Consider the following 14,531-nt stretch of genomic DNA (forward strand, 5'->3'; position numbering starts at 1 on the left):
TATTATTGTTTTAATTGGTCTGAAGGTTCAATAAACACCCCAGTTTCACAAAAATGAGAATTTTCTGCCAATTATTTTATGGTTCAGGCTTCGCTGGGTTCAATCAACACTGATTTGGATGCTTAAGTAGTTTTGTATGAAACTTTAGTCCATCATGACCCACATACTATAAATAAGTCTGTTATGCAAGTTTGCTGATTTAAAACATTTGCAGAGGTTTACTAATGTAATGACATCACATAATGTGCACTTTAAAATTGTGGTGCTCTTTTTTGAAAGTTTCCCTGCCGTTTTTCACCTTGGGCTGTACACTCGCCAGTGTTTCTTCCCCTCCAGCTGAACCACAAAGGCTTCAATGTCATCATAATGTGGAGCAAATCCTTGTGTGCCAGGTGGTGTCAGGTATCTGGTTGAAGAAAACGCATACACAGATCAAGACCAAAACAAATGGAGTATTCCCCAATGTGACCGATGTTTGCCCCAAATACTAACATATTGGCTCCCGCCATGCTGCCAAACTGCTCTTGGAGGATGGACAGCACGTTCCACACCGTGGAGGAGAAAGCCTGAGGATTCAGCATGCGGAGGGAGCAGCCACTCTGGGAATTGAGACACCAAGATGACTACTAATCTGCAGCACAGAGCAGATGGCGCACTGATGCAGCTAATGGAATGACTTCTATCATGCGGCAATGAAAAATATTCAAATTAAAATATTACTTAGTACATAAATATACATCTGATTTTTCTCTTAATGAAGGTGGTCCCAGAAAATATGAAAATGAGGATAAGCTTTAATGATCCCCACAGAGAAAGTGAATGCAGCTAATTTGCATCAAAGGGCCCAATTATTAGGAAAGTAATCAGGACATAAAAAAATGCAGAAATCACTGAAATCTTGCTTTAGACATAATCATAAATCAGCAGCCTGCAGCACTGTGTCCCCACCTCATAGAAGTCCCACGCAGTGTATGGGAGCACTCTCCCTGGAGGATTGAGAGTCTCTCTCTTGCCATTAGTGTAACTTGTGACATCCAGGTTCACTCCATACTGAACATCTTCCTTAAATATTAAAAAAGTCAACAAATATTCAGGACCTTTATTCCTTATTTATACTAACAAATATGACCAAACTGCTCTGGACGATTATTAGTCTGCACAATTAGAGCAGGGTTGTCTCTAATTTTACATGGCGGCTACATACAGTCGACCAGTGAAACGCCCCTTTCTATCAGTGTGAGATATCTTAATTACTTTGGTAATGTGAATGGCTGTGGCGGAGGTCTTCATCAATAGGAAAAGCTGTAAAACTTCAGAAAAATACAGTTAAAAGCCCAAAATTTATGTCCGACTTCACGTGTTCCAAAACTGTCCAGTGGGCCAGATTTGCCTTTGACGGGCCAAATTGACATCCCCGAATTAGAGGTTTAAAAAAGGTGCCAGTTTGGTTAAAACATTTGTGAGAATTCCAGTAACAGATTACAATCCTTAAAAGTGCCAATAAAGCCTGCCATCCATCATGTCCCCTGATAAACACAGATGGGGAGATTATGTCTTCTGTTTATCCACCCATTCTCCAAACATTTCAAGTACTTGGTTCCACTTGCACCTTCCCTTGACTCACCTGGTGCTAATTCAATGTTTTGAAAAAGAAAAAGCGCAGTATCCATTTTTAACTAAGTTTAAGACTTAGTTTCAGGTTTCTTACCTCTCTGAAAATGCGATCGAGCTCTGCTGTGGAGAACAGTCCCTTGTAGTAATCAGGATTCTTACGTTGGACAAAGATGGGCTTTTTTTCCCATGTTTCCCTGAGGAAAGAGGGAAATGTATCAATACCCAAGACCTGTACTAAGGAGCATGAGTTAAGTTAGTTGGTTAACCCTGGGGTTTGAGTATTGCTGCAGCAGTTCATTTCTCAGACAGGTCACTTATGCTGCAGACCTAACCTGCTCCAGAGCAGTTTATGTTCAAGATTAAAGATCAACATGTATAAAAATCACTGGCTAATGGCCAATCAGGTCTCTGGAAAATGATATCACCACTCCCAGAAGATCCCCCAGACTACTGAGCATGAATAATAACGTTGTAACAGTGTCTAAAGTCTTTGGACTTTCCCTGATGAGCATCAGAAAGAAATACAGATTCTCAGGCACAGCTTTCCTCCTTTCCTCCCCTATTAGCTTCAAACTGTTTTATTGTTTTGTGAGCATTAATACATGGTCCTAAAACAAGGCCCCTGTTTGTGCTTGTGGACCTTATCACATGTAAATGACGTAAATGAAAAGTGAGGTAAAGTAACTGAAGGAGCAGAATATTAAAGTGTGTACTAAAAGTTAGTGGGTGTCAATAAAGGTTGAGATAGATAGATAGATAGATGGATAGATGGATAGATGGATAGATGGATAGATAGATAGATAGATAGATAGATAGATAGATCGATCTTCGAAATAAGGAGTGCCAGCTGTTTGTACCTGAAAAACATCTTGTCAGGAATGGGGGTGATGAGCCACTGGAACAGCTTGCTCGCTCTCTCCCTGCTGTTGTTGACTTTTGCCAGGTCTGCCAGCAGAGTCTCAAGAGGCTCAGCGCTCACACACTCCACCGTCACCTGATTCTGACAAACACACACTCTATTAGGCCTTACACGTTTTTGAAATTCACAAGACATTAAACCTCTATATTTACACTAGCAGGTAAACACACTCACGTGCGGAACTTCCTTCTGATTCTCCTCTTTTTGTGACGGCTTGTGAAGCTTCTTTCGCATCTTCTTCCTCTCAGCTTTTGCTTGAACTTTGACTTTGAGCTTAAAGGCTGCATTGTCCTTTTTCTTTTTCTTCTTAACTTCCGCCTATAAAAACAGAGAGGTTAAAACAATGCCCAGAAGACAGACGTGTGCAGATAAAGAGGAGAGGGCTGGAGTCATTGCTGCTCCTCGTGCAGCAGTCAGACACTCAGTCTTTGGTTTTACGTGTGTGTACCTGCACTGGAGGCTTCTTAGCCGGAGGAGGCTGGTCCGGTTCTAAATTTTGATACAAGGCAAAAGCTGACATGTGTTTGCTCTCCATTTCACACCCGATGTACCACCAACCCACGACTTCTACACATGCTCCTGTGCGCTACTCCTTCTTCTACGAATGTTGTGTCGATTTGTTCTCTAATGGACTCTTTACCGCCACCTACAGACGTGTGCTTGATTTGACCTGATTCAATTTATTTCAATTTCTCCTCTTCTCCTTGTTCTTCGTCAGTTTATTGTAAAAAAAAAAAAAATTTGTTGTACAGCAATATGATGGCAGGAAAATAACCAAAAAATTTACCAAAAACAAAAAGGTTTTTCCCAAAAGATAATGAAGCAACAGAGAAAGGCTAATGTTTTTTCTTTATTTTTTATTTTTTATAACGTTCTACATTGTTGATAGATACTGAAGACATCAAATATATGAAGCAAAATATATGGAATTATGCAGCAAATACAAAATAGATTAGTAACTCAAATTATGTCTTATATTTTTGACTCCTCAAAGTAGCCATCCTTTGCTTTGTTGCCTTGGTCTTCTCTCATTGAGCTTCATGATGTAGTCACCTAAAATGGTTTTCACTTCATAGGTGGGCCTTTTCACCCACTTTGGATGTTATCATTCTATTCAGTGGGCGTTATTAGGAAAAATCAGTCCCATAGATATGGGCCAGTAGGGGCCTTCTACACCTGCTAGTTTGTTCAGAAGTGTTCTCAGGGTTCATTTGTGGAATTTCTTGCCTTTTTAATGGGGTTGGGACCATCAGTTCTGTTGTGCAGAAGTCAGATTGGTACACAGCTGACAGTCCTTATTTGACTTTATGATACCTAAATAGACCCACATTGAAGGCTCAATAGGTAATGGACAAAGTCACATACAACAGTGATAAAATAGCTTAATAAAAAAATTAAACAAGAAAAAGAATGAAGGCAAATAATTGCTAATTAATGAACTCGTCAGTTGAACAATTAATTAACTATAGGCCAACTATAGCCAACTATAAGCCACTTCACCGTTCACCTGTTAGAAGACATCTGTTTTTTATGGTCCATAATGCCGGCACCAGGTGGCGCAGTTTCACTGCATTTCCAGCGTTTGACGGCACCGTAGCATCGACACAGTTTCCCATAATGCTTTGCTGCGTGCGGTCGGCGCTGTTTGTCCAGCCGTCGTTCCAACAGTGCAGCTTTTAATGGTGCTGGAAGCGGTGCGAGATGAAAATGCTGCAACACCGCAGGCTTGTCTCGAGACTGTAGACCTGCAGATTCAGCACACGGAGATTTCTGCGGTGTGTCAGATATTCCTGGCGCCTTTCACTCAGTTTTTTAGGACATCTTGGACTCCTCTATCCCGGTGAGTTGTAGCCGCTGAAGCTAACATCAGTCTGCCAGTGTAGTACAGAGCAAATGCGTTTTGTTGTGACCACTGCTGGCTAGCACGCTAGCTAGTTGGAGAGATGAGATTTGTAGCCCCTTGTGTGGTTCCCTGCAATCCCCTGGCCATCTTTAATATGTCCTCCCGTCCTCGTTGGTTCCTAGATGTGAATTTTCAAAGTCCCGAAAGGTAGTTGAGTGGATTTCTGTAGCCCCTGCTAGTCGTGAGTATGTTTTGCTTTGATCTCGGCACACAGCCGGTGTATTCGAGGCTTTGCTGTAATGTTGTCTGAATATGACCCACCTGGGCTGCCCCGAAAAAATTTCGATCTTTAATATTTGAATCCCCGTTTTTTTTTTATTGTCACCTGCAAAACCTGCGCCACTTTTCTGGCGTGTAGATTGTCACAAATGTCGCTGTCAGTTCAACATCGAGCTGCTTGTCAGTCGTGATAATTCATATTCATGTTTCATGTTAATATACTGACGACAGTTTCAGCATCTCACCGGTCATCGTTTACACACCAATAATAAATAATAATTTGCTTTTATAATAGGCAGTCAATTATAATGACATTTTTTAGTTTTAACACAACGATTGGAAAAGTTTAAAAATGGCTTTAAGTCATGGACTGCATCTTAACCACTTAATCAGTTGGCTTTTTTCTCCTTTTTAGATATTATTTTCAGTGACTTTATCTCCTGGCTGTTCCACCCCATTAACTAGTATTGATTCCCATAATATGAGTAATGTGCTGCCTTGTGTTTTTTGACTAAACTCAGCATTCGTTACTCAGTTGCCATCTATCATCTCGTTTATATAAACAAGGGTAGACCGAAAATTACGTAAACTCGCCAGATAACCACAAAATTAAACTGAGCTCAAACAAAAACTGGACGTGATTGTTTAAGACTGAGTGCATGAAACTTTTTAAAAGCAGTGAGGGAGTTTTCCAGAGTATTGTCTTACACTCAGTGGCATCTTCTTTTGTTACACCTTTCTAGTACCAGGTTGGACCCGCCTTTGCTTTCTGAACGATTAATTCTTTGTGGCATGGATTTAACAAGACGAGGAAAACATTCGGGAGTAATTTCGGTCCTTATTGAAGTAATAGCATCACACAGTTACTGCAGATTTGTCGACTGCACATGTGGGGGTTATTTGAGTACAGTAAATTCATTGTTGTGTTTAAGCACTTTCAGATGATTTGATCTATGTAGGAAGACTGTTATCCTGCCGGAGGGCAGGGATGGACACTGTGAGCAACAATACTCTGGTACACTGTGGCATGTAAACGATGATCTGTTGGTACTAAGGCAACCAGAGTGTGACAGTGTTATTATACAACCAGCAGCATCAACCATTGATAAAAGGCAGAAAAGAACCAAGCTTTCATGTTGTTTACTCCAAATTTTGTCTCTATCACCTGAAAATCACAGCAGAAATGGAGACCAGGACCAGGTAATGTTTTCCCAGTCAGAGAATTGCAAAAAAGTGAAGTTATTTACATGCTTGGTTTGACCTTCAGCGTGCCTAAATGTCTGAATGCAACGAGGTGCTGTCATGTAATTAGCTAATTAGATATTTGCATTTATGAGTGGTTGTACCTAACGAAGTGGCCAGTGAGTGTAAGTCCACTCTGAGTGAGCTCTTTGCAGATGTGGAATATAAAGCCCTGTAGCTGATATTAAGGCAAGGCTTGGCATGTTTTTGGGAAGCCTTAGGTTTCTGCCTGGGGCAGTGCTTTTAAAGCATGTTTCTATAACCAGCGAACCAGTTTTCACCCACATGTCTTTGCCCAAGGTCTCCACTTAATAGCTGCTGTATCAGAGTTGTAGAGCTGTAGCTGTGAGGTTAATTCATTTGTGCCTTTAATGAATTGCATTATCAGATTATACCTTTTGTTTACTTTTACGTTTAAGTCAGTAGATCATATTTAAAAGACAAATGAGTTTGAGTACATGTCATATTTGTACTTGACGCTTGGTGAAAGCTGCTGAATACACTCTGATTCTGAAAGAAGAGTGCAGGGAAATTGGCTTCTGTGAACACTGCACCTGGAGCTTATGTACTTTCCCCTATCTTAAAACCAATATTGATAATCGTGTCTGTATTTGTCATGTGTTATTAGAGTTCTGTCTGAGACTGGGCAGCAGTTTCTTCCTATCCGGTTAGTGCCGGTGTCTGATGTTATCACAGGAAGTGTTTTTATTTGAAGGAATTCTTCCATCTCTTGATGTTTTTCTTGCTGTGCTGAGATATGAACAAGAGCAGGTTGTTAAAGTGTTTGCATCATGATAATAAACAAAAGAGACTTGTGTTTTTGTGATGATGCAGCACAAAATCTATCATGGAGAATGCCAATAAAGATCTCTCCAAAAGCTGAAATCTCACCAAACAGCTGTTTGTGTGGTTAGAAATTTCCACACTTACACGGTTAGATTGGACTACAGTGTGGATGAATATGGGCATTACAGGGCAGCGTGTGTTCTTCTGTGGATAAGGATATTTATCTAGTTTTTGGAGGTGTCACTGCCACGTGTTGTTTTTATTTATTTTTTGAGGGGTTGGGTGATTTCTTATTCTTGTGGTCACACACAGTAGCAATCAACATCTTTCACAAGACACAACAGTGTTAAAACTAGCATTCCCCAAAAGGTACAATATGCTTGCTAATATCCTTTGCTTGTTAAACACATACCTGAGGTGCACATTATTAAATTTGATCATGTCTAGTGGCCATTCAAGTGAAAAATTAGCTGTGTTACATCAGTATATTATATGCTATAGGATTAATAGTTATATAGGAGCTTCAGGGAAGTACTTGCTGCTTATGAACGGTGGGAGTCACCTTGTAGATGAAAATATGAGGCTCTGGATTTGAAGTCAGTTTTCTTTTTTGGCATGGGATCCTGTTTGGGTTAGAAGTGAATATGCTTGATTTAAACCAAATGCATCTGGCAGAATCCTACTGTATGAGAACCAGTATAACCAGGTTCCAGACTGGTCAGTAGTGAAATATTGATAAGCACCTGAACAACCACAGTCGTTATCGGTGTTTATGCTAATGCTGGTCAGCTAGTCATAATGAAGCTGTTTACATTCTGTGCACTCTATTCAGGGCTGGCAGGGCAAAATATTCATAAATGTTAAATTACTTCACATTTTAATGAAAGTACACCTGAGTGCAATACACTGTGTGCAAATAGGTAGTCGTATATAGGCAGGGTAACTCCAGCAACCTCAGGAAACGCACATGTGGCCTTCCTTAAAGCAGTGCAGTGTGTTTGGTTGCTCTAAAAGCAGCAAAGTGGTTGCACTACCAGAGTGAGATTTCCTGGCCCTGATGCTGATGGGATTTTCCAAACTAACAATGTGACACTTGTTATTTTTTTTAAAATAAGTCTGTAGTTACTCACTTGGGACATAGTGTTTGTAATTATTAGTACTTAGATGCGCAGCAGCCTCGGCTTTGTCACTGGAAGAGGTCAGACACCCAAATTGGGCAGCAAGGTGCTGCATTGGTTTGCAGTCATTTCACAGCAAGGAGGCCCATGGCTCAAATCATCTGATCTTGATAGAGTTTGCAGGTTCTCCCTGTGGCTGCATGGGTTTTGTCCAGATACTCATGCTTCCATCCATATCCAAAGATATTGATGTTAAATTAATTTTGTACTGGCCAAGGATGTGAGGTAGATGAAGGGCTTAAGTACAAAGAGTAAAGTGCTGTATGACTGTAGACTGATATGTGGTCAGTAAGACTAGAAAGCACTGTATGAATGAGCATCCAACCCATTCTCCACTGGCCTGTCTCCAAGTTTGTTGTAAAAGCCTGAAGTTCATTTTGGTACAGTATCCTCTTCCTGGTGGGAGCTGCACTGACAGTGAGGAGTAACTCGTTTTGGTTTGCTCATGAATGTTCAGATGTTTATTATTATGATGCCGCCTGTGTAGGCAGCTGGACTTATTTTATAAGTTCAATACTCCCCATCAGCTGTTAGAACTGAAGAAGCTTATTGGATGAGAGGTGAAACATCTTCAGGAATAAAAAAATAAATAAAATTAAAAAAAGCAATCCATTTGCCTTCAGCTCAGCCACTTGAGACCACCCCCATGTTAGACAGCTAATTAAATCACATGAATAATTCTTGAATTCTGTTTAGGTGTCTCTGTTTCTCAGCTTCAGACTGCTAGGTATGTCCTTGCCAGCTCACTGAGATTCTGACACCTGTGCTTTTCTGATTGCTATCGCAGGCCAAAATATCTAAATATCTGCTGTGAAATGGCCCAGCTGTTATTTTCTCACTGACTGTGATGAAGAGAAAAGTGGTCAGAATTTGGCTTGATTGCTCGCGATGATAATTATACCGTGGAAGGAGATGGAGGTGCTTCTTTATGGCAGTCCTGATTTGTTTTTTACCACACTAGAGTGAGAGGGTTCGGCTGTGGTTTTCAAACACTGAAAACATTAATTGCCTTGTATTTTGTGATGAGGGCCTGGATGAATCATCAAATAGAGCTTGTGCCTGTTGACTTGGATTCTATCAAACTATTCTGCTCTTGTCAGAGAAAATGCAGAGGTTTAGAGCTACTTGAATAGCTGACTGGTCACACTATGGAGGAGTGAGCTCTGCTACTCTGCATCATCCTCTAAATCTTCTTTAAACGGCAGGAAAAGTTAGGCAACATAAACCATGGACAGCTTGTTCCATTTGTTTATTGAAACACAGAAGAATGGTTTCTTTGCACTAGAAGACAGAAGTAAATGTTTTGAGTGAAGCTTCTGACAAAAACAGATGCAGTGGCTCAGAAAATGAGAAAAGAGCAGAATGACAGTCCTGCTTTTACTTAGCAAACAGCAGCTCTTCATGCACCGCCTGCAAGCAGTAGGATTTCTCGGCTCACTCATCTCCAATAATACTACAGTCACACTAGGGAAAACAGTAGTTTGGGACTTTGACATGATCAAAATTACTGCAACAAATAAAGCACAATAAACTTGTGATCCTTTTGCCTTTTAAATGGTTGTTTTGAAGACGGGTAGGGTAAGGCTGTGACTACTTGCAGTCAGTTCCCGTCCTTAGAGCGACTATGAGGCTTCAGGATGAAGATTAAACTGAGTCGGTGTGCTGGAGAGGATTCGTAGCAGCTTTTGGAAATTGGAAATAGTTTTATAGAAACGAGTTATAATTGAATTTGAACAAATATAAATGTTTAAAATATTATTTAAATTTGTTTAGATCTGTGTTATACTGATTGTCATTTTCTTTTCATGTTGTCTGTCCAAACATGGATGGAATGAGTTCTGTTGACGTTATATTGACCATGTTTCAAGACACTAATTAGGAGAGTTTTGTATGATAATTGATTTAAGTATTTTATCGCCCTGCTCCATAAAAATCTTTACTTCAAACATTTATATAAACTTATAAAATCCCCAATTAGGATCATTAATGATGTAGGATTTAGAGACCACACGATATTTTGTTTTCAGGTAAAAAATTGTGAAGGTCATGGATTTCAAAAAATGTAAAACTGCACAAGTTTTGTATAAAGTCAGATATAATCTGCAACTAGGAAATGTACAGAGGATTTTTATTTTTTTTTTCGACAGAGAGGGAGACTATAACCCGAAGGCTAAGCTAAACTTCAAGACACCTAATGCACAAACAATAGTGAAAACCTCTTTTTCATTTGTGGAGAGAATAGTTTCCCATCTGTTTCTGTCTATGTCTCTGTCTATCTATCTACTGAATATAAATGTTGAGGCGAAGTCGAGGTGACGATTGTAAGTTGCTAGACTGTGGCGCATTGGGTAAGGATTATGAAGTGATTTATAAGCGTGCATAATTGAATGGGTCAGGTTTGCAATTACATGCAATCTCTTTGTGGTAATACGATGATAATTTGAAAATGGTTCCTATCTGCATACACAGAAATTCACACGAACTACTTGCCTTTAGAGTTCAGGCAGATCCTCATAGATTTGAAACAGAAATGATGAAATTCTGCCACACATGGTTACAAAGTTGCTGCAAGATTGCGAATTACCTGCAAATTCACCTTGCCAGTTGGCAACTAGCGATCTGAGTCCTCTATTGTAAAGTGTTGTGGTGTTGATGAGTTGATTGCCAACACGTTGCAATCAGTCTGTCTGTTTAGAAATTAAATGGTAGTTATTTGCAAACCTTCACCGAGAGTGTTTGAGAGTGATTGTCGTTGCTCCAAGTTATTCTCTACAAGATACGCAGAGATGTCACCAAACTGGAGCTCTGGGAGAGATGTCACCACTTTCAGGGATTAAATGAAGCTGCCAGGGCAAACTGTGGATCACAAGTCCCCAAAATTCCTAGTTTCAGTGAGCGTTTGGTTGCTGCAACTATTGTCAGTTGGTTGGCAAATGTGAAAAATTTCATTGTGCGAATCCGTTGTCCAAGTTGCTTGGAGGTTGCCTTGCTATATTGTACTTTAGCTTGACGGAGCAATAAGCAACGTGTTTTAAATGGGAAAAACAGTTTTGTGCACACCTAGTGGACCTTAGTCATTTCATTGTTACCTTTAAGGTACTGTAAGAGCCACTCGTGACTGAAGCAGTTGAAAATAACTGCTTTATTGCAAAAGTTGATTGTCAGTCTGGAAGACATTTCCTTCACTTTTTAATACACGTGGTAAGATTTTTCCTTTTTTTTTGATCAGTGTAGCTTTAGAGTTCAGCCCATTGTGAGGCTGAGTAGTCGTTAACAGCATGACTTAAAGTAGTGTGAAAGCTCTACATTGACGCTCAGGTGCAGTCTCTTTTGGGGTGGTACACTGCAATAATTTAGCCTTGTCAAGGGGCTAATCACCCTGGCTCCCCTCCCACAATCCATCAGTGTCTGGAGGATGAGGCTTGCGGGCTTCTGGCAGCTGTTGTCAGGCTGAGTCAATCTGTTATGGTCTACGCCAGCCTGCACGGGAAGGGGGAGAGAAAGAGCTCTCGGGAGGACACGGCAAGCCACTGCTATGGCAAGATAACAGGAGGAGTTATATGTTGAGAGGGCAGGATTTTACTATTTGTGTGCTAAATTTTGCTGTGTTATCTGCTGACTGTTCTGTCTGGAAAGTATTCATAGGGGGGGAGTCAGGTTTGAGCATGTATGACTTCGTGAGGACCTGCCTTGACATTAGGTTTAGCTGTTTGTATGTATAGCCCTTTATTGCTGGGGTTGTGTTTTAACTGTTGACCTTCAGTTCAGACATGTCTTTGATTAAACACTTAATTGATAATTAATGATATAATAGTAAAAACGGTTGGTAGCTGGTGCCTGTGTTATGTAAGTGCATCTGTCCCTGGTTCGTTGCAATGTTAAGCTATTCTGCTGGTGTGAAATTTATCAGTTGAAAAATAATATACTTCTTGTAACTTTAACATAGTGCATCACAAAAAGACAGCACCAGTCTCTGTTTAAGAACAAAGAACATCCCTAATTTACAGTCTGACAGTGCCAATAATTTCCAGGGTTTAACTCAAAGCTGCAGCTGTTTTGACATAAACAGCTTCTATGTCTTAAAATGAATTGTCAGTGGCGTAATATATTTACGCCAACACTGTCAAAGAGAAATGTGCTGAAATTGGTTATATTCATGGAGCAAAGACAGTGCTCAGTGGATTTAAATCACTTTTGAGTTCCAGCCAGACATAGGCTATTTTTCTATGTGATTATTGAGGCTTACAAACTAGTCCTATTTATGGCTTTAGCCCAATTGTTGATATTGCAGCCCTGGCACAGAGTGGTGTTGATGCTGGGAGAGAGAACTGGCAGAGACCTCACAATAAGACTCAGTCGTCAAGCAAATATTTGGAGGCATACTTCCATTTGTAGTCTGTTCAGAGTGGATGGCTGTCCGCAACTTTGCGAGGGCAGACTAAGAGGGAGAAATCTTTCAAATCGTGTTGGTGGATGTAACACTACATTTATAAAATAGCCAAAGGTCACAATCAAATGATGCAGCAGGGGCTTGCAGGCATCAATGAAAACTAAATGAGGGTTAAAGAATGGCCTTCTTTAAGGTAGATGTTAAAGAAGCAGAGGTGTGATTACTACTGCAGTAATGATTTTGTTTTATCTATGTTTGCCACAAACCAGGACGCCTGCATAGATTTTTGTTAGTGCATGATAAATTCTAATTTTGCAGTGAAAAAGATTTAAAAAAAATATCTGATTATGGCAGAACTTTAAACGCATGTAGCACGTGATAATGTAAGAGCAGCTTTTGGTCAAAGGAATAACAGATGATCTGCAGATCCTCTGCTGACAGCTGTCCATCGCCACATGGAGATCCCTCAGATTAAGTCGATGATATTGATCTCTCTCTGTGACTTAGTCACTATGCAGCTTAAAAAATATTGTCACAACATTTTTTCTCATTTTGAACAGTATTGATAATTTTTACTGGGAATGCACCCATTGGATATTTGTACGGGATATTGGCCTGATGCTGACAACGTACTGATCTGTTCAATTCAGTTCTATTTTTTTTTTTCATTTAATTTATTTGTGCCTGATTGTTCTCTCAGTTCTCCAGCTCAGAAATCAATCTCAGAATGCTATGTTCCCTAAAGGGCATAACGAGGCGCGGCATACATGGCAAACCACGGCAGGAGAAGGACTCATCAAATAACTATTCCATTTATTTAGGATGATACATTTTTTTGCCCTTAACTGTTTCTGTGATCATTATAATTTTTTTTAAAACGATAATGTTTTATCTGATTATGCCATATTGTGTTGTATAATGAAAAGTCTTCCTAAGTATAAAACATGACATTAGTACAGTTAAATCTGAGATCATAAAATACAGCTGTAGTTGCAGCTATAACAAAGTTATTTATGATGCACTTGGGTTCTTCTAAAGTGACTGCTCCAAGGAGAGGATATGTTATTTAGTTAAGTGCATGTTGCCTCGACCCCTCTCTCCTTGTCTCTACCACGCCTCTTCCACTTGCATCTCTGGTGGGAGGCGCTAAGGCGAGAAGAGGAATTGAGGATGGGCGGTTTGGGAAATTGAAGCGGGTGGTTTATTGTTCTGTGTTTACTTTGCCGCATGACAGCAGCAGCTAGCAGGACAGCTAATGTAGCATGAAGGAAGCTAATGGCAAAGACACAGCAACTGGGGAGTTATTCAGTGATTGAAGGACTTCAACGAGATGGTGCTTTAGATTCTCTCTCTCTCTTGTGCTAAGAGTAACATAAAGGTTTATTAGTCAGTGCAATCTCTTACCGTGTTTGTGTGAGAGAGAAGGTGCAGAAAAAGGAGAAACCTGCGTCTGCAAAAAACAATAGTAAGCATAAACCTATGGACTCTCCTTGATTTAAGAATTTGAGAGGATTAGTCCAAAAAATTAGGCATATTAAGTAAATTTGTCAAAAATGTGTAATATTTTATATTGCCTTAAACCTAAAGGATAGATTTCAAGTGTATTAGTTGAATACTGTTATCAGATTTGTGCTCGATATCAGTAGTAATCAAAGCGTCTATGTTGGTTTGGAAATGGAAAAACTTGGATTGGTGCAGCAATTATAATTACTGCTTGCATTTGTTACTATGAATGATGCAGGAGCTGCGCTGATAATAATGTAAACATAATGTGTTTGTGTGGTGTCAGCTCACAACGGTGTTGTTGACTTCTATAAGCTTAACAGAGAATTGGATGGTATTCTGCTTGGGTTTATAAAGATATCTATCTGTTGTTTGACGTTAGCATTGCAAAAGCCTAATATTAAAGAACTGTTCAGTTATTTTGTTATTGTAAATAATACAGGTCTTTGCTTCTCTGGAACAAAAAAGGTTAATAAAAACAAACAAATGATGTATAAGCTCACTTAATTACATAAGATGGTTTATTTTTATAGTTTCAAGTTTTATTGTCATGTTTTCCAGTACAATGAAATTATTGCCTGTCAGGTGTTTATTGGCAGTGGGGTCGAATACTACCAGACCATACTCCATGATTTTAAATATCAATGTAACAACTACAAACTAGAGATGGCACGATACCACTTTTTTATGTCCGATACTGATATCATAAATTTGGATATCTGCCGATACCGATATGAATCCGATATAGTGTTTTTTAATCAACAAAACTGTTTTTTT

The 14,531-nt window shown here is 39.6% G+C and overlaps 2 protein-coding genes across 2 annotated transcripts in view; one reads left to right on the plus strand and one right to left on the minus strand.

The window, feature by feature from the left end:
• riox1 (ribosomal oxygenase 1) overlaps nt 1–3,147 on the minus strand; it is a 6,958-nt gene extending 3,811 nt beyond the window's left edge. The window contains exons 1-7 of the mRNA XM_005731130.2: nt 2,982–3,147; nt 2,708–2,851; nt 2,472–2,614; nt 1,709–1,808; nt 949–1,062; nt 493–599; nt 296–406 (exon numbers count right to left, since the gene is read on the minus strand). Of these exons, the coding sequence (XP_005731187.1) occupies nt 296–406; nt 493–599; nt 949–1,062; nt 1,709–1,808; nt 2,472–2,614; nt 2,708–2,851; nt 2,982–3,068 (806 nt within the window). The 5' untranslated portion in view covers nt 3,069–3,147. The remainder of the gene's footprint in view (nt 1–295; nt 407–492; nt 600–948; nt 1,063–1,708; nt 1,809–2,471; nt 2,615–2,707; nt 2,852–2,981) is intronic.
• Nucleotides 3,148–4,160: 1,013 nt separating this feature from the next.
• extl3 (exostosin-like glycosyltransferase 3) overlaps nt 4,161–14,531 on the plus strand; it is a 41,238-nt gene continuing 30,867 nt past the window's right edge. The window contains exon 1 of the mRNA XM_005731132.1: nt 4,161–4,373. The gene's annotated coding sequence lies outside the window, so the exon portion shown is untranslated. The remainder of the gene's footprint in view (nt 4,374–14,531) is intronic.

The sequence above is a fragment of the Pundamilia nyererei genome, unplaced genomic scaffold (assembly GCF_000239375.1).
Source record: "Pundamilia nyererei isolate P.nyererei 1_Seehausen unplaced genomic scaffold, PunNye1.0 scaffold00041, whole genome shotgun sequence".
Lineage (NCBI taxonomy): Eukaryota > Metazoa > Chordata > Actinopteri > Cichliformes > Cichlidae > Pundamilia > Pundamilia nyererei.